This window comes from Gymnoscopelus braueri (genome assembly GCF_963280865.1).
Source record: "Gymnoscopelus braueri genome assembly, chromosome: 3".
NCBI lineage: Eukaryota > Metazoa > Chordata > Actinopteri > Myctophiformes > Myctophidae > Gymnoscopelus > Gymnoscopelus braueri.
The window spans coordinates 28,069,160-28,095,342 of NC_137612.1; the positions used below are offsets into that span (position 1 = coordinate 28,069,160).

The 26,183-nt window shown below is 42.2% G+C and overlaps 2 protein-coding genes across 3 annotated transcripts; both read right to left on the bottom strand.

The window, feature by feature from the left end:
• Positions 1-7,879: 7,879 nt before the first annotated feature.
• Positions 7,880-13,508, bottom strand: rbm15b (RNA binding motif protein 15B). Its single transcript, XM_080424378.1, has one exon. The coding sequence runs from the start codon at positions 13,272-13,274 to the stop codon at positions 10,047-10,049; it is 3,228 nt and encodes a 1,075-aa protein (XP_080280504.1). The 5' UTR covers positions 13,275-13,508; the 3' UTR covers positions 7,880-10,046.
• Positions 13,509-15,541: 2,033 nt separating this feature from the next.
• Positions 15,542-21,968, bottom strand: manf (mesencephalic astrocyte-derived neurotrophic factor). Of its 2 annotated transcripts, XR_013932935.1 has the most exons (5): positions 21,772-21,968; positions 19,247-19,374; positions 18,163-18,304; positions 16,602-17,531; positions 15,542-16,494 (listed from the first exon to the last, which is right to left on the bottom strand). XR_013932935.1 is itself a non-coding variant. In XM_080424383.1 (4 exons), exons 1-4 carry the CDS (start codon positions 21,857-21,859, stop codon positions 17,347-17,349), a joined length of 543 nt encoding a protein of 180 aa, XP_080280509.1. In that variant the 5' UTR covers positions 21,860-21,968; the 3' UTR covers positions 15,542-17,346. The 2 variants fall into 2 exon arrangements, 1 of the variants encoding a protein (XP_080280509.1); XM_080424383.1 differs by having other exon boundaries at positions 15,542-17,531.
• Positions 21,969-26,183: the final 4,215 nt, after the last annotated feature.

Genomic DNA, 26,183 nt, shown 5'->3' on the forward strand with positions numbered 1-26,183 from the left:
CCCGACAGTGTCAATACACTACATTATGCAATCGATTATCAGTCTAACGCACATGACTGTTACCGCGATATGGAGCTGATTAACAAAGAGTCGAGATGTACTCCATCTATCACTGAAGCAAAGAATGGAGAAGAGAGCCAACCGTGTCTGTAGAGGAGTGTGAATCCCAGGGAGGGAAGAAAGCAGGGCAGGATGAAAGAATGACAGTGGGAGGATGATGAATGGAGCTATGAGCAAAATGACACGGGAAGAAGAAGTGGGAAAGCAGAAAGAGATGAACCATCGCATGCTAACCTGGGCGGAATAGCACTCTGTGAGGACGTCTACATGCATGAAAGATGTATTGATATAGCTGAGATACGTCTGGTTAGATACCCCATATTCCAAGCCTGACCCGCTGGAAGAGATCTCCCTATCCCATGGCACACCATTCTAAAGCCATTTATATTTGCTTTGCCTACTGCAATTTTCAGGCTGTGACCCCCCAAAATAATCATATTTGAACTGGGGACGCCCATTTTGTTTCCACAGATAAATATGGTGAAAATAGACGATCTACAAGCTCACAACACTTCGCAATGCGAGGCGTGAAGCTTGTAGATCGGCTATTTTCACCATTTTAGAATCTTTCTTACTGTATATTATTTGACAAATTGGCCAATGGTTTATAGTATAGTTTGTTGATTACTTTTGATTATCTTTTCTTGAGGTATTAAAAAGGTCTTAAAAGTGCTTAAATTTTCTGAGAACCACTGGCCTACTGAGAGAGAGAGAGAGAGAGAGAGAGAGAGAGAGAGAGAGAGAGAGAGAGAGAGAGAGAGAGAGAGAGAGAGAGAGAGAGAGAGAGCAGCAAAGCATTGTACTAACATTTCAGTCACACATTTCAGTGGAGCGACACTACTCACTTCCACCTCCCGAACACTATAGCCGCTATGCATTCATTCTCTATCTGGTTCATTCAATGAGGGGGTGTTACGGCAGTGCCTACTCCTCCCATTGAATTTAGTTCCCTAATGGATTTCATTGGAGCTCCTATGATTCCACATTAATATTTCAACAGGCCTCCGTTTCCTGCATACCGCTGTAAAAGCTGCAGCACCAGCTACTGCTGCTGATGTCGGATTACTGCAAACAGTGTGTGTGTGTGTGTGTGTGTGTGTGTGTGTGTGTGTGTGTGTGTGTGTGTGTGTGTGTGTGTGTGTGTGTGTGTGTGTGTGTGTGTGTGTGTTGCACGCGCGCGCATGCACACACACGCACACACGCACGCACGCACGCACGCACGCACGCACGCACGCACGCACGCACGCACGCACGCACGCACGCACGCACGCACGCACGCACGCACGCACGCACGCACGCACGTACGCACGCACGCACACACCCCCACACACACACCCCCACACACACACACACACACACACACACACACACACACACACACACACACACACACACACACACACACACACACACACACACACACACACAAATCATGTGTGTTCATGTGTTTGTGTATATCTGTGAGTCGACATTTGTATCAGAGTAGCCCTGCAACCTAGAAGCCTTAGTCAAGCCCTTTGGCTGAGTGGTAGCCTAGATGTTTGTTTTCCCAGGCAAGAGGCTTGGATTCAAATCAAGGTGGTTTTGAGTGTGTGTGTGTGTGTGTGTGTGCGCGCGCGTTGGTGTTGGTGTTGGAGTAACAGGAAACACACAGAAACACAAGAGTAGAGTGCAAAGCTCCCATGCCCTATAATAGCAATGTGTGCAGTTAGATTTCTACCTTCAGCCCTAAAATAATTACCAGTTGTACATTGGCTGTACTCTCTTCCCCCTTCTCTCTTTCTTATACATATTCATTGTCTACCCCTCTCCAGGTGCCTGTCTGTCTTGGGCATACGACAACAATGTTTTGAGGTTCTGCGAGAGTATGAAAGGCATGGAGGGAAGGAAATAATACAGGACTGTCTTCACATCATAAATCTTTGGACACTGAACACATAGGTAGTGTAGCATGTTGTCATCACTAGGACAAACATAGAGTTACAATGTATAATAGCCTAATACACAGTGTGCGTGACCCTCACAGCCACAATATCAATAAAATCCTGCACACAACTTTGTGCAGATTTCTGTCATTAAAATTGCTCTGTAACCTGCAAAGTCTAATAGTTAATTCCTTGTATCACCAGTCAACGGATGTGTTTGGAAATGTAAGTGTCAATTTTTTGCTGTCCCACACTAGCTTTGCAAAATGTCTGACAGACAGACAGACAGACAGACAGACAGACAGACACACAGACAGACAGACAGACAGACAGACAGACAGACAGACAGACAGACAGACAGACAGACAGACACACACACACACACACACACACACACACACACACACACACACACACACACACATGACTGAACACATGATGAGATTAAAAAAATACCTACACCAATGTATTAAAGTGAACGTATACTTGTATGAAACTATATAGAGAATAAATAGAATATTTAAAGTTAGAGGTAGAGAGTTTTAATAATTAACGGCCACACACCGAGTCACTAAATCACCCACAGAGCAACTAATGAGTTGTATTCGGTCAATGACTGCTCAACAGTTCAGGCTTCAGGCCACTTCAGGCCCGATAGAGGGCTTGGTTTGTGCGAAAGACAAAGAGAACAGAATTCAAGTCAGTCAAGATAACGAGATGTTGAAACAGAACACAGAGAAACTCTAACCACTTCATTAGCTTTACTCACTGGTAGCCGGTTGGTGTTTGGATTCTTCTTGTGTTTTTGAGTGATATGAATATAAACACAGTAGACTTGTACTCTATTGCACAGCAAGGTTCCTTTGTTTCTCTTTCACTTTTTCACTCTTTGACTTTTCTTGCAATACTGCGTGGAACCCAGGCCAGTGAAGTTGACTTTTTCAACTTGAATCTGCTATTTGCCACAAGTGACATGGCCATAACGGAGTCCACAGCTTCTACAGCTAATTACGTTCTCCAGCTACAGATCTAAAAGCGTCTATTCAAGTAAAAGACTTGTATCTAAGCTCATACACTAGCCTTTGTATGGTTGTCTAATATAAAACTAGGCTAGTCACTCTCTCTCCTCTCTCTTTACCAGAGATTTTGTTTTCTAATCGTAAAGATTAGGGGAGATTTTGGTTCCATTTACAGTTCCACTCCCCATTACTTTTCCAGTAAAACGGTTCACATTTATGTGATTATATTAAATATTAGGGCAGGACTTGCAGTTGTATATGAAGGGCATCAAAATATGTGCATCCTTACATATTCAAAGTGTATAGGCCTATAGATGAATACTCACATAGGCCTACGCCTAAGTATGTATCCTTATACACTCTAAGTCTAAGACCTGTCAGAAAATGAAAAATGAAATATTTTCATGTGAAAATTTACCTTGACAGAGGGCACTATACTGTAATGTGAAAATGGAACCTGGCTACCTACCTAACGTAAAGTAAAGTAACATCATATCATAACATAACATGATCATTTATGCCAGAAAAACAACAGTGGGAAGAGGATTCCAATACTGGCAGTAAAATAGCCTATTGAAAGGTATGGTCTAGCTTTGTTTATCTGTGTCTTCCTCCTCATCATGAATCAAATTAGCTGATAGCTGTTGGGGATTTTTCTCCCCGATTTGACTTTGAAGTCAGGGAAACATGAGATTAGTTAACATCTGTCTGCTGACTGGTGCCTTCAGGCTCCTCTGTTGCCACTGTTTTTCATTTACAGGTATGTGCTGCCCTCTAGTGTTCCTGGTATGTGTGTGTGCATTTATTCACAGTTGATGGTCCATTCACAAGCTGAGGAGACGTGATATAAATCATATTTTATGTTACACCTACCTAAATACATGTTTTGATATATGATTACAGCCTGAGCCTCACAATCTATGGTTGTGCAGATGCAATTTCATATTCTCTTCTATTTACTTTTGATCCGATTTTGTAACTATTTTATTTTGTTTTTATTTTCGATCCTCTCCTTAATTTTTATTTTGTACACATTGTTGCGGAGGCTACGAGAGTTCCACTGCAATGTTTCCACAGCTGTATTGTAGGTAGGCCTACATGTGATAATAAAAACCTTAAAATATTTCTAATTCTATTAGCATTATTCAGTCAGGATTCTGATAGTGTGATAAATTCTGAATTGATAAACTGCCCTGCTGTCTCTTTCAATTGATAGTAATAGAGTAGATGTACATATACATATTGACCATGATACTGACATGTTACTGACCATAATGATAATACTGACTATGATACTGACCATGTTACTGACCATAATACTGACTATGATACTGACCATGATACTGACCATAAAACACAACTCCGACACAGTAAAATCCTCAGTGTTAATTTTACTCTGAGAGTGTACAAATGGAAACAAATTGACCTTTGGGGATTTGTACAAATGCAGCCGTGTCTGAGAAAAATAGATATAGATGTTAATAAAGAAATAAATATATTTATTCATAAACATACCTCTAACACATTTTCTGGATTTGTTTGATATGTAGGCCTATGTCTATTATATTCATTTATATTGTACAATTTTTTAGCCGGCTAATTATTAAAACTAGGCCAAATCATGATGCAGATTTCTTTTATCCCCAAAGTTATTCTCCCTGACCTCCAAAATATCCCTCCTCAATGCAGTCATAGCTGGAGAAAGAACGGACCCTTTTCACAGACATGTCATAACAAGGTAAAGAGTAGGCTATAAAGGGCAAGCACTGAAGGGCAAGAATTGATAATAGTTCCTAATAGCACCTAAAGAACAACTTCACCCATTTTCAAGTATAGCCTATAGCCTATATAGGCAGTTATTTTTTGCTTTATTTTTTTATTTTTATTTACGGAAGAACAATGGCTTCCATTATAGCATGCTAACTTTCCAGGAATAGAAAGCCTGCCGTTTCTATTAGCTTGGATTCCCCATCAATGATGTCACTGGTAGGCAGATTTTTTAAGTGTCCACAGCCCTCCTCTGGGACACAGACCAAGAAAAAAAAACATGGTAGCACTTTATCATGAGCATTAGTGAGGACTAATTATATGAAGAAATGTTGAAAATGGCTGAAGTCGTGCTTTAAGTCAAACATACCCACTATTCATTTAATAGCTTTAGCTGCAGCTGTGTCTGTGAAAAGTGTCCACCGTGAAACAGTACACTATTTTCAGTGCTGAATATTTACTATCAAAGAGAAAGTTTGGCACAACTGGAATTCATGTACAATAGACATACAATTTTCTAATGGAATTTGACAACCTACAAAACAACTGTTTAACTACAAAGTGATACCTACACACACCAACCATATAGCACTAATTAAATCACATTTTGGTACCTTTGTAAGTCATAAGAGCTAATAAGTTCTTCAAATATTAGTGTGTAGAGAAATTCCAAACTTTAGAAACAAGCGCGTAAAATGCATACAATTTTATTACATTGTTTTCCCCCATACAGAATATTAATGTATAGACTGAAATCAAAATCAAACAAGGTGGGGATCTGTGCACAAAACCCACCCTCATCTTGGAGTTTTGGGCAAATATTCTTCAGCATTATCGGTCAATACACAGAATAATACAGATTTGCATGAGACAGGGAAAAAAAGCATTTACAACTGAACTTTATGTGAAATGTTTTACAGAGGAGCGTTGCACTAAGTAGAACTATGTATACAGTAGGAGTGTAGTGGTAGACAGCAATGAGACAGGCACCACCTGCCTGGAAGAAGAGCTAACACCTCACTGAAAGGAGTTTCATTCTGAACATGGCTGATCTACAAGCTCACAACGCATCATGCAATGCAATGCGTGGTGAGCTTGTAGATCAGTTATTTACGGTGCGTGACAGCATTGTACAATGAAAGTATAAATTCGGCTTAACTTTCTGTCTATGGTGCCACAGAGGATGGTGGATTAAAAAAACTTGTCAGTCAATTTCTCTATTTTACTAAATAAATCTGCCTAATTTTATACAATAGAGTAGACCACCAAAAGAGCCATAGACAAAAGGTTTTACCATCCTAATTTCACAGGTGGCAATTCCACAGCCTGCCAAGAAAATTGTGGGAGAAAAATATAATTATACAATCGATGTAGCGGACAACACAAGTCATTTGCTGGACACTATCCGAACGCACTTTAGAGTTCTTTAGACTTGGAGTGAGTGTACATTTTAACATGGCCCCAGCCAGAATGAAACTCTTGTCAACTGACTAACTGTGTTAGTATCAACACTTTACCAGGACGAACTGAATGAATAGCAACATTAATTACAAGATGTTCTAAAAATAGTCAATGTGAAGGCATGGAAATACTTATTCAGAGCATGGAAGGCAGGTTAGAAATACTAAAGTAAACATGTCTTGTAGGGGCCAAGAGTGATACAGTGAGGTGTTTAAGGTGTATGCATCGTTTTATGAATTTCAAATTAGCAAAACCGTGAGGGACAAAACCTTATTGTCATCACCAGAGGTAGGTACACATTAAAATCTTGGGTGTTCATTTAACTAGGGGAGCACACATGGAAACAAGTGAAATCATAGGGGTCCACTTGGTTCCATGTGTACAGTCCCGAGTTAAATTAACAGCCTACTTTAAATCAGATTCACTTAAGAGATTAATCTGAGAGAACATAGACTGAATCCTGTTGATCAAATCTTCCAGGAAGAACACTGGGCCAGCATTCACACAAAGAATAAAGGAAAAAAAATAAAACCCTGAACAATAAAGCCAAATTTAACTGGAATTGTGACATTGAAAATGTCTTGAATGTTAATCTCCAGACTCACCAAGATGATTATCACAGACATATTGCATTTACAGGTACATTTGTATGAAATGACTGCAGACCTTGAAAACAAAAGTTACCAGATTTTAGAAGATTTCAAAGTCCTCATTGTTTGAGTCCAGTCATTTAACATGTTGAATCACAATGCGTTTGGCCATTGCGCTGACAATACCGACAAAGCAGAACTTGTTTTTCTAAAACACAAAACAGCTTGCTATGCTAGGACTTGTGGTAACCAAAGAGCCTCGTTCTTTTCTTGTATGTATACTATTTTGAAGATAAGTATTAGTAACAATTGTACAAATCCATAGAACACGAAAGCATTCTTTACCATGATTCTGGCTATCCCAGGCGAGGCTGGTGGTTCTGCTTTATCAAATACAGTACCAGTTAGTTCAATATCAGGGTAAGAAAAATTACTTGTTTTGTAAATGTTTAATGAATACTTGTATCTCTCATCAATTACAAGGTTACTGTCTTCTATCTCAGGAAAATCTTTTTTGATGCAACGTTTTCATTTGTCAAAATACATGGTGAAAAGGCAGCATGTCATGCATGTTGCTAATCTATTATTGCAGTCAACCCGGCACCTTTATAGGATGTACTGCTATGCATCTCCGCTGTTCGAGACAAATTGCATTCACATTAAGATTAATAATCGGTCAAATGCCTGCTTCAGCCAAGATGACTGACAACCAATATTTGATGCAGTTAAGCCTTATTTATTCTTTGTTGCGTGCAGGTGACACGCACCACAACCACAAGTTCTTGTAGATAGGCTATTTTCAGTGTGTGACACCAGTGCACAATTAAGAATAAATAAAGCCTTAAAGGGATACTTCACTTTAGGGCCGGGGACACATTTAAAAAAATATTAAAAATAAATGAAAAAAGTTATGGAAAATTCATGGCCCCCTCACGCATTAGAGTGTCCTACTAATGCGTGAGGGGGCCATGAATTTTCCATAACTTTTTTCATTTATTTTTAATATTTTTTTTAAATGTGTCCCTGGCCCGAGAGTGAAGTATCCCTTTAATTACCTAATGTAAATAGGCATCAGCACTGTGTGTGTGTGTGTGTGTGTGTGTGTGTGTGTGTGTGTGTGTGTGTGTGTGTGTGTGATGAGATGACTGGCAAAGGCAATATTTCAGCGGCAGTTGTTTGCTAAAAAGAAATTGGAGAGTCAATATTCATTTCCACATTAATATTACAATGTAGGGGCATGGATGCAGATTAGCAAGTGTTTTGTCCATTTCTATTCTTTACACTATTCTACCTCGCTCAGATGGTTTATAATGTGCATCCTACTCCCCTGAAAAAAGTGAGTGTTATGCAACAGAAAATAAAATAGAAAATAGTGTTACCAACCTACCATTCCTAATACATGAGTTCAACGTGTGTATTTGGGAAAGGATGAAATACAGACATAAAAACTGTTGTAAACATTTTTGGGAATACATAAGATGGCTTTGATTTGGACTGACTGCATGTATGTTTTTGACTTTTGAGGCAAATTGAGAGGCTGGCATAAATACATCAAGTGCACCTCAGGTTAATGCAAGTAGTTCAAATCAACAATTACAAAAACATCAAATGTTTCCCTCTCACACTTGGATACTCCTTTGGATGATGTTAGGACTGAGATATTAGGGGTAAACAGCAGCAAAAGGCAAGAAATAAAATGCTTTCTTGAGGCTCAACCGTTGGCTAAATAACTAGAGAAAGATGGATGGATGGATGAATGGATGGTTGTATTCAAATCAGATGTCAAAACAATAAACATACAGAACAAGCAGTAACATTTCAAACAGTCTAGGGCTGCAACTATAACTATCAGCTATATTCTTAGTGAATATTCTATTGATTACCTTTTCAATTAATCGATTTTGGGGGATTATTTTATTAAATTTTATTTAAATCAATAATTTTTTATCATCGATTAAATGCATTAGTTTAATTACCCATTGCAGCCCTAAGCCAGTTTTACAAGAACCATTAAAATGCTGCCTCGATATATTCAAAATAACACCTCAGTTGAGAATCGCTCACTGAGAGATGGAAGTCTTTTTCCCCCAGATAAAAAAATAAAATAACTTTTTGTTTCGTTTTTTTGTTTCTTGCATGCAACAGACACTTGCACCTCAAAAAAACTTGGAATGGTTCAATTGATAAAAGTGTACAGTTGAAGTGATGAAGGTGGAAGGAGGGTGGAAATTCAGTTCCTGAGCCCCACCGGCCACTGTAGCTGGTGCATTCCAAAAATACCTCCTCAGAAATGCAGTTTAAACTGGTGATAGTGGCCAATGGCCAGTAGACCAAACAAACTAGTAACATACTAGTACTAAGAACATCTTACTGGTGACAAATTCATAATATTGAAAAGTTAAAAGTTAACAGCATATGACTGGGAGCTGGCACCAATATTCCCACCCTGCTATACAGTACAATCATATCAAATAGGCTACAACATCCTAAAGCCTGATTTATACATAGTTGCCCACTGGAGTCGCACACCAAAAATAGCTGATCTACAAGCTTACAACGAGTTGCACTGTGATGCATTGTGACTCGTGGTGAGCTTGTAAGATCTCCCATTTTTGGTGTGCGACATGATGCACCGCACAACCACATTTAAATCAGGCATATAAGCCTGCTATAGTCGTATATACACAAACAACTTGGTCTTACTCTTTTTCATACAAAAAACATTAACAAAATAAAACAAATAAACAAGTACAAAGCCTATATATGAGACCACCTCGGATTTAGTGTTTAACGGTTTTAAGATACAAAAACAATGGTGAAGTACAGCAGGCCTATACACTTATGAACATCCTCTCACCTTGAAGTGTTTTGATCACTAACTTTCCCAGCATTCCAAGGAAAACATTTTCCCCCTCCAGTTCATCATGGAAGTGACAACCCGAACCGACACCAGAGAGAGAGAGGCAGAGTGTAGTGTGAATGGCTGTTTCTGCTTTTAAGATGACTTATTCAAAATGTAAAAGGATAAAACAAAAACATGTCTTCGTTCCTCTAAAAACATTTGCAGTCTGTGCAGAGGTTCCCAAGCTCTAGTCTCTTCTCAGTCAGTTATGCATGTGTTTCCGTGTCCATATGTGTGTGACTATGTATATATGCACCCCTATTGCGTGCGAACACACATCAGTGCATTGTAATGTAAGGTAATCAATCAGTCAGTCAGTCAGTCAGCCAGTGTCGCTGACGATCACAACGACCATGTGTTCCTCATCCAGATTGCCTACAGTCCTTTTGGCCGCCTGGAGGTACTGCTGGGAGAACTCTCCGGGAGGGAACGCGTACAGCATCGCCCCAGAAGCGCCCTCTTTCGTGGCGGGCAGACTGATGACCCCGGCCGCCTCTTTGTTCCTCAGATAGGTCACAAGGTGACGCAGCAAACGCACCTGGAGCCCGGGCTCTGGGGGCGGGGCCTGGCGGTCAATGGGACCCTGGATGGCCAGGAGTATCGCATAGCTGCTGGGGCGGCCCTGCTTGATGCGACGCGTTACCTCGTCGAGGCGAGTTTGGTCCATGCGGAGCCGCTGGGCGATCTTCAGCTGGTTGGGCTGGCCTTGCGGGGGCTTCAGACTGTCCCTCGTCATCATCGAGTTGAAGAAGGCTGGGCCGCCTTCCATCAGGTACAGGTCTGTGGGGAAGCTGCTGTTTTTCAGCGCAAAGAAGCCATGCCAGGACTTGGAGAGGTGCACCTGGGCAAATTCTGACAGGGTGGTGAGGGGGGAGGAGGAAGAGGAGGTGGTGCGAGAGTCTGTGTGCACAGAGGGAGAGCCAGTGGCAGCTGTTGTGCTCTCACTGTTCCTATGGTGATGGTTGTTCAGGTGTTCGCTGGAGGATTTCTTGTGGTGATGGTGGTGGTGGTGATGGTGGTGGCGACTGGATGGCGGGGCGGCGGAGTCGTCTTCATTGGTGGCAGAGGGTCGCAGGCCACCTCCACCGCTGTCCGGCGAGTGGTCCCTGGGTTCTGTGGTGGAGTCGGGGGCTCGAACTCGCGCTCGATCCGGGCTGGCATCAGGAGACACAGGACCCACTCTCACTTTAGCCCTGCCCCTCTCCTTCTCTCTGTCTCTCTCCCTCTCATCTGTTTTCCTGTCATTAGACACACTTCTGCTCCTCCTCCTGTTCCTCCTCTCCTCCCTCTCCTTCAGCCAGCGCTCCCGGCTCCTGCTGCGGCTCCTCGCTGCTCTGGCACCTCTCCCAAAAGCCTCCACCGCGCTGCCCACTGCCCTCCTCTCCAGGCTACGATTAGGGCTGCCCACTGCCCTCCTCTCGAGGCTACGATTAGGGCTGCCCACTGCCCTCCTTTCCAGGCTACGATTAGGGCTGCCCACTGCCCTCCTCTCGAGGCTACGATTAGGGCTGCCCACTGCCCTCCTCTCGAGGCTACGATTAGGGCTGCCCACTGCCCTCCTCTCGAGGCTACGAGTAGGGCTGCCCACTGCCCTCCTCTCGAGGCTACGATTAGGGCTGCCCACTGCCCTCCTCTCCAGGCTACGAGTAGGGCTGCCCACTGCCCTCCTCTCCAGGTTACGATTAGGGCTGCCCACTGCCCTCCTCTCCAGGCTACGAGTAGGGCTGCCCACTGCCCTCCTCTCCAGGCTACGAGTAGGGCTGCCCACTGCCCTCCTTTCAAGGCTACGAGGAGGGCTGCCCACTGCCCTCCTCTCCAGGCTACGAGTAGGGCTGCCCACTGCCCTCCTTTCAAGGCTACGAGTAGGGCTGCCCACTGTCCTCCTTTCAAGGCTACGAGTAGGGCTCCCCACTGCCCTCCTCTCAAGGCTACGGGTAGGGCTGCCCACTGCCCTCCTCTCAAGGCTACGGGTAGGGCTGCCAGGAAAGTCCCGCTCAAGCAGAGCCCTTTCTCTCTCCCTCGGTGAGAGGAGGCCGAGGGCAGGAGGTGACAATCGATCCCTGACTCCCCTCAGCTCACGCTCCACGGTCCTGTGCGGGCCAAAGCCCTCCGCGAGGAGTTCGTAGTCGGCGGGGAGGGGCACCACAGGTGGCTGGAAGCCTGGTGGTAAAGGACGTAGGGTAGGGCTCTCCTCCACTTTAGCGAAGTCCACCCTCAGACGCCGCTCAGGGCCTCCCAAGGGAAAGCCCCTCATCTGGCCGCAGGCAGCCTGGGCAGCGTCCAAACTTTCATACTGGATGTAAGCAAAAGTGTCCCCCTTGACGTAATCAACATTTCGTATACTGCCAAAGCGGTCAAACTCCCGTGCAAGCGCAGCGAGCGAGGTTCCTGGGCCAAGGCCACCCACCCAGAGCCGTGTGGTAGGGTTGGCCTTGCCATAGCCAATTTTCACCAGGTTGCCACCGATTACTAAACGGCCCTGCATGGCTACCTTGGCCCTAAGAGCCATGTCAAGATTCTGGTACTTCACAAAAGCATACGCCCCGCCCTGGCCACGGACTGGGCGCTTTATCACCACATCTTCAATGATACCGTACTTTTCGAAATTCATCCTTATCTCCACCTCTTGAACGTTATGTTCCAAATTTCCAATAAAAAGATTACTAGTTGCTCTCTGGTCATCTTCAGGTTTATAATCCTCTACTACTGGAATGGGAGGGAAGCCATAGGGTCGCCCCCTCTCATCGAGCATTCCATAATAATCCAAGATCCTCTCTCTTTCTCTACTGAGTCCCAGACTTTCCAAGGCATACTGCCTGGCTCTGATGTCTCTAATGTCTCTGACCCCAGGCCCAGGGGGCGAGAGGGATCGCTGGCGGTAGGGGTAGGGTGCGTGCAGTGGCAAATAACCCACATCTGGCGGCGTCACGCTTCGCTTTCTAACGTACATGGGTTCTACTTTGAGCGGACGGTCGCCCAGCACTAACCTGGTAGACTTGGCGTGTCTCGCCTCCTTCGCGTCCTCCGGGTGGCGAAAATTTACGTAGGCGATCCTGCCGAGCTCCGGGGTGTGCGCCAGCTTCACGCTCACGTCCCCGAACTTTTTGAACTCGTGAAACAGCATGTCCTCGACGTCCTCGTCCGAGACCTGCGAGCCGAGGCTGCTGATGAGCAGCGTCTTGTATTCCAACGTGCCGGGTCTCCCCCCGCCGCCGCCGGGGAGAGGGAGCTCCGCCGGGGCGGTGGTCCGGAGGGGCGGGCGGCCCAGCAGACTGAGCTCGTGCTGCCGGTGGTGATGGAGCTCCAAGGCGGCGGCCGCAGCGGCGCGCTCCTCTCTCTCTCTCAGCCGGGGCTTTTCTCTCTCTCTCTCCCGGCTGCGGCTCCGCCTGTGGCTGTGATACCTCTCTCTCTCCGCCAGCAGCAAGGCGAGCGGCGGCGGCGGCTGCAGCTCCTCTCTCCGCGCATCTCTCTCCCGTTCACGTTCCCGGATCCTCTTGGCTAGAGCCCGGGACGGACTGCTGTCCCTGTCTCTCCCGGCCTGGCGTTTCATCTTCTAAAACAAGATGATGATGATGATGATGGAGCCCCAAACTTTTCACCGCCTGCACACACGGAATCCGTGCGCGGTGAGCCGATTCCCACGGGCGTTAGCGACACTAACCTCGCGGAGCGGCGTTTCGGTTAAAGGAAGCTGCCGATTGAGACGCCGAGCGATTGCATGTGTTCCGAAATAAAAGCGTAAAAACATTTAAAAACACGCTAGCATCAAAGGATCTGCACCAGCGCCGCCATCTTGGACAATAGGAATGTGCGCTTCCTCCCCCCAATGGGAGGGTCTAGTCAGCACGTCAGCACGTTCGGTGGAGCGTGCGTCATGACGCATTACGTATCCCCCCAAATCCCAAACCATTCTGTTCATCCAGTGGTTCTCAACCTGGGGGTCCCCAGATGACAGTGAAGTGACAATTTATAATGACTTTTAAGACCTTTTTAATACCTAAAAAAAGAAAGAAAAGAAAAAAGACCGTTACTGCATCAAAACTATACTATAAAAAGTGGTCAAACATTGGCCAAATGTTCTAATATTATAAGAAAGCCGATCTACTTGTCTTTCACAATATTTATCTGTGGAACCGAGTGAAACTAAATGTAATTCCTCAACTCATACAATTCCAAGTAATTGTCAGGGTGGGGGGGTCCCCAGTTCAAATATGATCATTTTGGGGGGTCATGGCCTGAAAAGGTTGAGAACCACTAATCTAGTCTATGGTCTATCTTGAGCCTGGCATTAATCATACAGATTTACTGTAAAATGGAATAATAATAATAATTTAGAGCTGTCTGTAGAATGTATGTAAAATACAAAGGGCACCACAAAACCAGACAATTTGAGACGTAGGAAAAATGAGATGTTGATTTATTTGAAACCCTACAAAATCACTTCCAATTAAATAATTTAAATAATTTAAGATATACCAAACCGGGATGCAGCATATTTTTGAATGTCTACAATTTCAATCTCTAGGCTAGGTGTAAAGGCAAAGTTGTGAGGCCACAGTGACTTCAGGACAGAATTGTAATAGTGCATCATAAGATGTTAAGACCACTAAAACATTCAAACTGATCAGGCACCTGTCCCTGCAAGATATCTGATAGGCTGCCATACCTACCCTAGATGAAAAATAAATAAACCTTTTATAAGGATTTTTCAATTGTTACTGATAGCTATATTTAGGAGAACTCCCACACCCTCAGACATTTGGGGTGCATTACACCATTACATACAGCTTATAAGTAATCACATTTTAGCATTTTGTATATAGCCACTAGTAGGCTATTTAACAGTATTGTCAAGATTCTAACCATGGCTGTCTGCAGCAGCCATGTCATACTGCCACTACTGTCATAGAGACTCAACCAAAGGCCTGGATGTGTGGAGTAATTGTGCGCACACTGTTCCCTTATGGAATGTTGTTGACTCAGTGTCCATGTTGTAGTAAATATACTGTATACTATGTACACAAGTTGTAGATATGTGCAGTCATCAACATCCCCGAGATCAGCTCAACAACAAATTCCAGTACATTTCTTGCGTCTGTCGAATAGGTTCATTGGTATTCTGTTCTAGGATGGCCCAGGGAAAGAAGTCACTGTTCAGCCTTCTGGATATTTTGTGGGCCTAATTATATGAAACATCTGTGGTGGGAGGTGCCCACTTCATGAGCCCATTGACAGAACCCCCCATACCAGATTGCCTTTACACAGACTTTTCTTCAACTACATGTACTCTAGCATCCCTAATCCCAGGGCATGTCATAGGCAAAATTCTGCAAAACTAGCAGATCAACAAGGGAAAATAGCAGATCTACAAGATATTGGCTATAGACTTTCAGTCTACTCGCTGTGTCAGAGGAGCTGTGAACAGTTCAGAAAATTGCTCACGATTACATCATCGGTAGGCAGGTTTGGTAATTTCAAACACATTTTTACTTTTTTTTTAATGCTAGAACTAATGGCTTGTAGCATGCTTTCAGCATGCTAACTTTCCAGGAAGAGAATGGCTGCAGATTGATTGGTAGGCAGGTTTTTGAACTGGCCACAGCTCACCTCTCTGAGACACAGAGCGAGTACACAAATAGTTACATTAGAGCATTAGTGAACAGTAAGACAAATATGAAGATAAGGTTGAAAATGGGCAAAGTGATTTTTAACATCCAAAACAGGTTTTAACAATGATGTTCATCCTAAACAGTACAAAGAAGTTAACACAAATGCTGTATTACTAGTGGCAAGTGAGACAACCCTATACTCAAGACACAATGTTTTTATATTTTAATGAAAAAGTATAGTAGTAGCACAGTTGTAATAAACAATCAGGCTTAACATTAAAGGTTGATGTCAAAGAACAGTATTTTTCCTTTTTACAAATGTATCCTGTATCAAGTCTTTTCAAGTGTTGCACATATTTTTCTTTTTGCGTACATCAAATACAATATCTATCCCTTCTGAAATACATTGCAGTCAGGGGTGGAATTCAGTGTTGGTGAGGACAGCGCAACCTTCGGTGCTACCATTTCAGCATGCAAATTGAAATAGAAACATGAAAACATGTATTTTCAGTCCCATCTTTGTGATCTGGAAATGAAAACTTTTCAATTTTCCTCAACTTTAGAAATGTATGAAAAGTTCTTGTCATCACAATTTTCATGGAGAGGAGCAAGGAGGAATATTCTGATGAAAATATGAAACTGATTTCTTTTGTTTTACGAAATCCTCCCCTTGAACGGGTGGTTGGATGGGAGAAGTGAGTGTTCAGTGAGTTACGTGATGAGCTGCTGTAATAGATCATTCAAAAGGTCTACCCTCAGGGGGAAACATAAATGCTATGTTTAAAAAAGAAAGAGAAAGAAAAACCTGAAAATAAAATAATTTTAAACTGCATGACCCATTTGAAATATAAATATGACCTCAGCCTTGTATCGACTATGGAAGATATAAAGGCCAGTCCACACCAACACAACTCCTTGCAACAAGACTGTTGCAGTGGTGTGGACTGGTCTTAAGGAGCACCATTTGGAAGCCCAGGTCTAAGTTTATTTTACACTTATATGCCATGCCGTGCTCAGTCAATCTATTTCTGTGAGGACAATTTACCCTGGAAACAGACTTGGTGCAGATTTAATTTTACATCTGAATTACCATTCTGTAACTTAACTATCACCCCAACAGACTTTAAATAAAAGTAACTTTTGCTCAAACTTCTTGAGTTTCTGAGAGCACAGAGTTAATGACAGTGACAAGTATCAAGTATTTGAATTAAAATATGAGAATAAAACTAACAATATGATGTAAGCACAAGTGGGAACACAGTTTGCACAAATATATTCCAACATTTTAGGGATAGAAAAAAAACTGTATTCTATCATACCTTCCCAAATTGAATTGGCTTGGTCCAATGGAGGAGCATGCATACATGCTTTGTTAGCTTTACTAAAGAAAGGAAGGAAGATGATACTGAGGGCCAACATGCTTCCAGAAATGCTATTCTGTAACTGATGAGCACATCTTTTTTTCACACTGACCAATCACACTGCGGTGTAGAATATATATTTTTAATTACCATTACTGCCAAGCAGCTAGCCAGATAAGCTTTGATTAATTTGGTTTCCAGTGGAACTTATTTATGCACAAGGAAAACAGTGTAAGTGGGGGAGAGGCGGGACATCCGCTTTATTTTCTACTCAAGGAAAAGCATTTGAAAATGATGGGATCCAACACGATTGTCCTGAGAGACTAACTTTACAATGGAATGACAATGAATTTCCTCTATTTATTATTAACTATGAATTCCACCCCAAATACGCAACCAGACCCTCCAAATGATTCCCCGACTGCTATGAACACTTGATACACTTGACTTAAAAGCATAGAGCAGGTGTCGGCAGCGTACATACACACCAGATCCCTACACTTATGAATCTGTGTGTGATAGCGGATGAGTGCACACCTCAAGAAAAGAACAGACAAACAGACAAAAACCTCCTCCCTTCTCTTCTCCCAATCCTCGGTGGATTGCAATCTGTTCCAAAAAGTCCAAAAGTTATGAGATAGTTGGGAATTTTTTACAGATCTGTCCGTGCTTTGGCGGCAGTGGGGGCATACTTGGGCATGAGCTCAGTGATTTTGCGGATGAAGTCTGACTTCTCGGCACAGCCTTTGCACGTCTCTCCCCACTCTTCCAGTATCTTCTTCAGGTCCTTCACCTTCAGCTTCTTGAGGTCCACGGTGCTCAGGTCCACTTGTTTGTCTACAGACGACAGTTAGGAGAGAGAAATATAAAAAATGCATGAGATCAATCATGTTTAGCTGGGTGAGGACCTAGTGGATAATAGACAGCGTAATGATATTTTGGAAATTACTGTTGGTGCTTTTAAAATATCTTTACACGCAAGAACTCTTTGAGAAACGATCATTAATGCCGATATGATGACCAAACAGAGCCATTTGTGGTTCATTTCACATGGGGCTGGGCATCATTTCAAATTTGACAATTCTAATACCAGTAAAAATGATTCTTGAAAGGATTCCAATACCAGACAGACCAGACCAGACAGACAGACAGACTCAAATTAATGCTACCCAATCCTAGCTATGACAGTCTAATACTGTCAGCTCATAAATGCAGACTAACATCATGTCTCACAACACAACAGAAGGGGGGAGGGGAAAAAAACATGTCAAGTAAGAGTCAGAAAGACCAACGGAGCCAAGAGAATTTAGAGAAACAGGTATAAGAAAGAAAGACCATAAGAAAGAAAGACCAAAAGATAAAGCACAAGAAACGGATTGAGCTGGTAAAAACTAAGCAGACGCAAGAAAGAAAGGAAAAGAGAAGGAAACAAAGAAGGAGCCTAGTCCACCGGCCTCAGGGGACGTACCGTATTTCAGTTCACAGATCTGTCCGTCTTTCTTCTTCAGTTTCTCACAAATCTTCTCCACAGGGGCGTGGTAGCTGAGTGGCTTCGAAACCTCATTAATAATCTTAGTGGCCGCGTCACTTGTCGCACCAATGTAGTAACACTAGAGACCATGCAGGACGGAATCAAGAAAATTTGATTGGGTTAAAGTGGTAATAATAATAATAATAAATACAGAGTTTGTTTCACATAAGGAACGTAGCTCAATCAATGATAAACGGCAATCAAACAGAGAGACAACATTGATGTGATGGTCATTTTAAAAAGACAAAACATTTGAGTGCTCAGTCACACTGCCCCCTCCCAGTTCATTATTCTCACTTTAACTACTCTCCTGGTCCATCTTTATTCCTTTATCTCACTCCCAACTTCCCAGCCTGCCTTTCTCATAGACATAAACACAGGGGACAAGATGATACAAACTGCCAGTGGTCTGCCACTCCGACATGTGTTAGGAAGTATGAATTTAATTTGGAGGATCTATGTGCCGTCTTTACTCAATGTTGTGCTGGCTGTATGCATGCATAGTACTTAACTAAATTACAGACTAACGTATCTAGTTAGTTAGTATCCTGTAAAAGTAAACTTTTCAGGATTGGAAAGACATATATTTAAAATAAAATGTTAATTTCCACTGACTTCTAAGGTTGTGCCGGTTTTATCTGGTTTACGAGATTAAACTGGTTTAACCGACTGAACCAGTCCGTCATTATAAGTGCTGTTGACTATGTTGATATTTTACAAAGGATTTTTTTTGTTTGCACTTGTTAATTATCAAAGGAAGTGCAGTGCATGGTCTTTTTCCAGGACCACCCAGGTTCTCATTCGCAAACAAAGCAACGCATACCATTATTCACACCTGACACTTGCCTCAAGTTGCTGCTGAGCACTGGAACACTTGGAGATTTAAAGTCCTACTTGAGGGTAATCCACAATTGGTGGTAGTTTGCGGTAGCAACATTTATTTGTAGGCCCACTTCTCTAATATCAACCGACAATGAAGCTACTTGTATGACCTGAACATTCTGTCAGACTGTTAACTTACAAAGCGGTTCTCCTTGCCCTTGGTATCTTTACAGTGCTTTACCAAGGCCGTCTCAATATCTGCACTGGTGAATTTTGCGTTGTTGTCCTGCAGCCACTGGTAAAACCTCCCCAGGAAGGTCACGCACACTGAAATAAACAAGAAAAGGTATAAAGAATTAGTCATGCAAATGAGAAGACAACACTTTATTAACACCTGAGAGGAAAGTTGACAAAAGAGTAGTATAAAGCTAGTCTCTCGAGACAGACTGTTGGCTCACACATTTTACAAAATGCTTCCACCATACATCTGGAAAACTAGCAGGCTTTTTAACCTGCTCTGGACGGCTGAGGCCAAAACGCTATAGCCTTGAATAAAAGAATATGCCACTGAGCCTTCATCTTGCATTGCTTCTTTTTTGCGGTGCCACTATTTCCACCTTGGTGTGGTTATTTTTTTAATGTTTCCGCTGAAAAAGCGCAGACGTTAAAGTGGATGTCCGCTCCCCCCCCCCTTCCATTTAGTCTCTGCAGTTGCCTACATTTTTTCTACTGTAAATTAGTCGAAGCATGTCTAGGTTGCTGCTTAGCAGCAACCTAGATATGTTTAAATATATTTTAAACATATTTAAAAATATATTTTTGTGAATGGAAATGATGAACGATGACAGCTTCCTGTGTGCTGCTTTCAGGGTGGGAGGGGGGAGTAGTTACAGAGTAGTTACAGACTATGTTGTAGCATTTGAAGATGTTGGAATAGTTGTCTGGCTTGCGAGACTAGTTTAAGACAAGTAAGCAAATCTTGGCACAATCTTCCCAGAATCCACTCCCTTTCTGTATAAAAGAGATATACAAGGTCGGATAACCAGTAAAACCTCATATGAATCAGGTTCATATCCATAAATATCAACTGTGAAACTACTAGCATACACTGTAGTATCAGCCTTATTTTATCCACAGTGTATAATAGTCTACTCTACATATCCATTCATAAATGTACAGCATGTTCATATTACTGGTGATAGTTTGTACACTATACTTACGCCTATATTTATAAGCTAAAGTTACACACTACAGTAGCCCAGTGGGTGCAAATGCAGATGGCAAGGTCACAATCCGTATTAGGAGTGCAACAATTAAAAGGTTGGGTAAGTGATTTTCTTTGGTTAAAATAAGTGTTAAATAGCTCTATATTCTGATAGTACTCATTGCTATGGAGTGTTTCTTCAGTAACAGGGGTCTTGATGTCACTCCAGCTCTTTATTAAACAGAAAATGCCTTTTCAGGTCAGGATACCTATTTTATCCAATCAGGATAGAGAACTCAGACAGGATACAGATGAAACTCAAAGCGATGACTCAAAGAAATGAGCAGACAAAATTGGAACTGGAACACTACAAAAATGAAGCTGATAAATGGGTACTCTCTCCTGATTGGCTGAAATGTTGTCACCTATCTGAAAATGTATTTTCTGATTATTAAAGAGCTGCTTTAAACTTTTAACAAAAAACCTTTTGTTTTAAGCCCCCAAAAAATCGACAATCGATTTTAATAAAACAATTAAATGAATTGCAGATCTACAAGCTCACAATGTGCAGTGACACATTGTGGGCTACTGAGCTTAAGTTGTACATCTGCATTTTTTGCGCTAAACTGAGTATAAAATAGTACTTAATATGTGGTTAGTCAGACTTATCGATTTAGTCAATTATAAAAAATATATTTAAAAATATATATATATTATTATAAAAAATATTCGAAATCTCATTCGAATCTAATAATGAATTGATAGAATAATCACCAAGAAAATAATAGATAGTTGTCTTTAATCCTTATCACCTGAGGGAGCTGCTACAAATTTCAAGGATTTAATGAGGCCTCCTAGTCCACTAAGCAGTTATATAATTGTAGCCGGGAATCACATATTATGTATTATTGTGACCTGTTAATGAGAACACATTTTTTATCAATTCAGATTAAATATGGTCATTGTGTAACCTAATACTGTATGTTACAGGAAGTTTCTGAGATTGTGCCCCTCATCCATTCCAATGTGAAGCATCTTTTTCACCTTCCAGTTACCTGGACAGCATAAACTCATAATGCGTACTGTATACATCTTAGTAGAACTGGTTGAAATGGCTTAAAAATTTGATTTTAAATATAAGAATAACATAACTTCATATTATTAATAATAATGTCACCTTTTCTCTAAACTCCCCTCAAAGCACAATGTACCTCCATTTCTTTGAGTACTTAAATCAAACTTACAAATAGAGAGAGGGGGTTCAGGTGAATGTTTTTTTCCCATGAAAATAACAATAATTCTCAATATGGCGATATTGAATTTCCATATAAATCCACTTGGGCAGTAATCCATATGGTATCCGTCATATTGAGACAATTCGATATAATATAGCCCAGGCGGGCCTACTCGGTAGCAAACCACTTCTGTAATATGAATGCATTCCATACATACATATAAGAACTAAGAAGTGAACAGAAGCAAGCTAAAGCTGAAGCTACCTTTAGCTTTAGAAAACCTACCTTCACACTCTCCCTCTTTCAGTGCTTCAGTGCTGCCTGGCACCAAAACAAGCACCAGAGCAACGGATAAGCCGCCTAACGACAACATTTTGACAGCAATAAATGAAATCAGATGTGTATACTTTTACAGTTATATAAAATGACTGGTTCCGTTCGTTCACATGAGTACGTCTGAAGAAGACGAGACGCCGGTACAGTTTCTGGTTGTACGGCACTTCCTGCTAACACGTTGATCTAACACTGCAATCTGATTGGTCCACATCTAGGGCACTTCCTGTAGTCCACCACGCATTGGACGCTGATTGGGCAGAACGGGCACATTCCGGGAACATCGTCCAGTTGGCGACCACTGATTGGCTCGCAGCCTCTTAAAATGTGTGCATGTGTTATGTATGTATTATCATAGCGTTGATAGTGATAAAAGACTGTCATATCATTATGACCGATGACCGTCTTGATCCAAGGCTAGTGTTAACATAGACTGTGTTAACAATATATAAAAAAAACGCTTTCAATTCAGTCCAAATTCGATTCGAAATGCTCTCTCTCTCTCTCTCTCTCTCTCTCTCTCTCTCTCTCTCTCTCTCTCTCTCTCTCTCTCTCTCTCTCTCTCTCTTCTCTCTCTTCTGTCTTCTCTCTTCTCTCTCTATCCCTCCCAATTCAATAAAATTCAATTAAATTCAAAGGAGCTTTATTGCATGTGAAAACATACGTTTACATTGCCAAAGCAAAATAAATATTATAAATAGGAATACAAATTAAAAAAAAAGGTGTAGACAGGGCTGTGTTACATTGCAACTTTGAGCAAAGACTATCTTAAACCATAAGAAGTGTGTATTTTCTGTCAGAAATAGTTATACATCCATATAGGAGAGGTTAGCTTGGTATAAACTTTTGAAAGTTGTCGGCAGTATTTCAATGTTTTGCATTCACTTGGTATAAAACCTTTGTGACAAGTAGCAGCAATCTCTCTCTCTCTCTCTCTCTCTCTCTCTCTCTCTCTCTCTCTCTCTCTCTCTCTCTCTCTCTCTCTCCCCTGAGAGTGTGTGTTTACGACTCTCAAACTTTCACCTCTTAAACTCCTAAACTCCAGCAACAACCAAAACGTTTTAATGTGGTGGTTAAATAAAGGTTATATTTAAAAACGAATCCTAAGCCTAAATAATTTACAGGCTATTTAGATTATCTTTATTTTATTTTATTTTGTTGTTGTTGCTAAAGGCAGAGGGCCTAGTGGTGTAATGTAACTAAGTACATTTACTCATTTCTTAATTATTATTATTACAAAACATACATTAACTTCAGCCCTATATACATTTCAGCCATTTGAAAATAGCCGATCTACAAGCAAAAAAAAAAAAGGTGAAGTCCTCATGAAGACAAAGCCGCATACATTTGCATGCCTATGGGAGCACGCCCCACCAATGATTGGATGCCTATGGGCGCGCCCCCCACCAATGAATGGACAGGTTGTCCGAGCCAATGGGCGAGCTAATGTAAATCTGGCCCCTTGCGACGGCCACATGAGGTGGGCGCTCTGCATTTCTCCTAGGTGCCCGGGCAAGGAGGAACCCGCAGGATTTTTTTCTTGCTGTTGGTAGTCATGGCTGCCAGTTCCCACCCAACGTTGTGTGGGAGTTCCGACTGCTCCAGACCGTACTGAAAAACTGCCACCTTGCATAACGTCTTGAGACTAGGGTTTAAGTCCAAGATGTACAGGTCTTTGGGTGTGAAGTTTCCTCCAAAGAGGATGATACGATCCCCCACCATGCAACAGTACATGCAACAGCGTATACTGTTGCATGTACATTTTGAAGGCGGGCCTTTCCTCTTGGCCTTAACCTTCGTCCAGGAGAAGGTTTTCAATTTCCAGAGACCACTGAGGGTCCGGTCGTAGTGGTCGCCAACAAATATGTACAGCTCTCCATTGTAGGCAAAGGCTGAATGTCGAGAGCAACCTGGAAGACTCCAGGCAAAAGGCGTGCTCAGCCAGCAGTTGGTCTCTGTGTCAAACAATCTGGAGTTTGTCGTGGTAGATCGCCGGCTCTCAGATCCCCCAGCTATAAACATCTTTGTCCCGATGATGGTGGCAGAGTGACTTGCTGAAGGAGATGGTGGAGTGCCTCTGGTGTTAATTAAAGACCAGACCATTGGGGTGGTGTCCAACTTGTACATGTCGTCAATGTGTCTGAACTGTGTGCATGTCTTTCCTCCATAGATGTACATGACCTTCCCCAAGACACAGGCTGAGTGGCGCCTTCTCGCCTCTGGAACAGTGCCAGAAATCTTGGGCTTGAACCATCTGTGGGTGTCAACATAAAATGCATAAAGATCAGTGCAGCCCTGCTCCATGTACTTCGAACCTCCCCAGATGTAGACAATATCATCTTCTATTCTATCAGCACAGCTGTGTGACCATAGCGCACGGAGGGAACCTCAAGGTGACATTCTCTTGTCACTGGGGGCAACATAACCCAGCATAAAGACACTGTGTTGAAGACGTGAACATCAATCTTATCCAGTGAAGAAGAGCGCCCTCCAAAGGAGTACACCTTATGCCCCACAGCAACAGCAGCATGATCATCACGCTTCCGTCCTCCTTTTACATGCGCTGCCCAGCAAAACATAGTCCAAATCAGACACTGTGAATACTTAAGTGTGCTGCTACTTATATTGGTTCAGTGGAAGAAAAATATCACACAAAGTCTGATCAATCCACAAAGGCAAAGCCAATCAATTTATCTCACTAATAAGGCAAACTGATCACAAACAAGTTTCTACAGCCAGGGGGACTTGTTACTGAAAGTTGCTGAATGACATTTAGTTTTTTGACAATCAATTTTAAAGGCCATGTTGCGATGACGACATTGTGATGTCGTTGCATGATGATTGATTGATTGATTGATAATTACTCAAAGTGACAGGCTGTCGCAGCCAAAAATAATGATTTGAAATGTTTGGAAATGCCTCTTATTACACATATTTTACAGTGTGGCTCCTGGGAGTCTGTCTAGATTAGAAAAGGGTCTGTACATCTATATGGGGGAAAACATTTAGCAAGGGTTTATTTCAAAATATGTTAAAACTTGAGATCAATGAATTATCGGATTAAAGCAAATTAAACAATCCAATTTTGTCATTCTGAATGACAACTATATCATGCAGTTAATGCAAGATTACTGTATACAGATGAGGATGTTCAGTTGTAGGCGGACACATTCTGCCAAATAGCAAAGATTAACCAGAATATAACGATATTTACCATGGTCATCATTTGGATATCCGTTCTGAATGGGAGTATAATGGGTCTTATAACGAAAAAACATCACATGGATGCACCTGGGACGTATCATCAGTGTTGTAGCCTGGGGTCATAGGATGTTTCGGGTCTCGCAACATACACCCTCGCCCAGGTGACCCAGCCAGGGTTGATCAAGCCCCGACTTACGTCCCAGGTACTGTAGCTACCCACGGTCAGTCCTAAATAGGGAAAGACAGGGCCACTCATAATTTATGTTAGTCATATTGTGTCTCCTAAGTTGCATTTGCCAGTGCAATTAATCTATTCTAAATAAAATAAAACATAATAATTAATTGCCTAATATTTGACCCACTACTACTGGAATGAAAAGTCTAATTCGTTCAAATTAAGTAAAACACAATACACATAGCTATTGGAAGACCCTTTTAATACACAATATACAATGTATATTGTGTACAATTTAGGCATTTAGCAGACGCTAGGCAAACACATCAAATCTAGGATCATAGGTAAAGCAAGAACCTAGCATAAGTGTAAACAATATAGCCTAGTCTAATATAAAAGAAATAATGCATACATTGAAACTATAGAAACTATAGGATGCCAGGTAACCAATGAACCTATAGGTAACCTAGTCTAAATTACATTTTAACATATACATAAGTCTGCATGGTCGTCGTGGCTAGGTCAAGTGCTACGGGTTAAGGTGGAGTCTGAAGAGGTGAGTCTTCAGGTTCCGGCACAGAAAATTGGTAGTGAATCTGCAGTCGGGAGTTTTTTCCACAGTTTGGGAGCCAGGAGGGAGAAGAGTATGGGACGTGTGGAGCGTTGTCCAGGGTGCTGTGGCATTCTGGATAATTTTGAGGGGCCTAAGTGCGCTTGCCGGGAGGCCAATAAGGAGAGGGTTACAGTAGTCTAGTTTTGATATGACTGAGGTCTGGATATGGAGCTGGGCTGACTCCTGGGTGTGGAAGTGTCTGATCCTTCAAATGTTATAAAGTGCAAACCTACAGGATCGAGTGACCTCTGCAATGTTGCCTTGAATGAGAGCTGACTGTCCAGGACAACACCAAGGCTCTTGAACGTTGGAACCGAAGTTTGATTGATTGATGTAGTTTATTTAGTAAGACATGAGAATAGTACATGAATG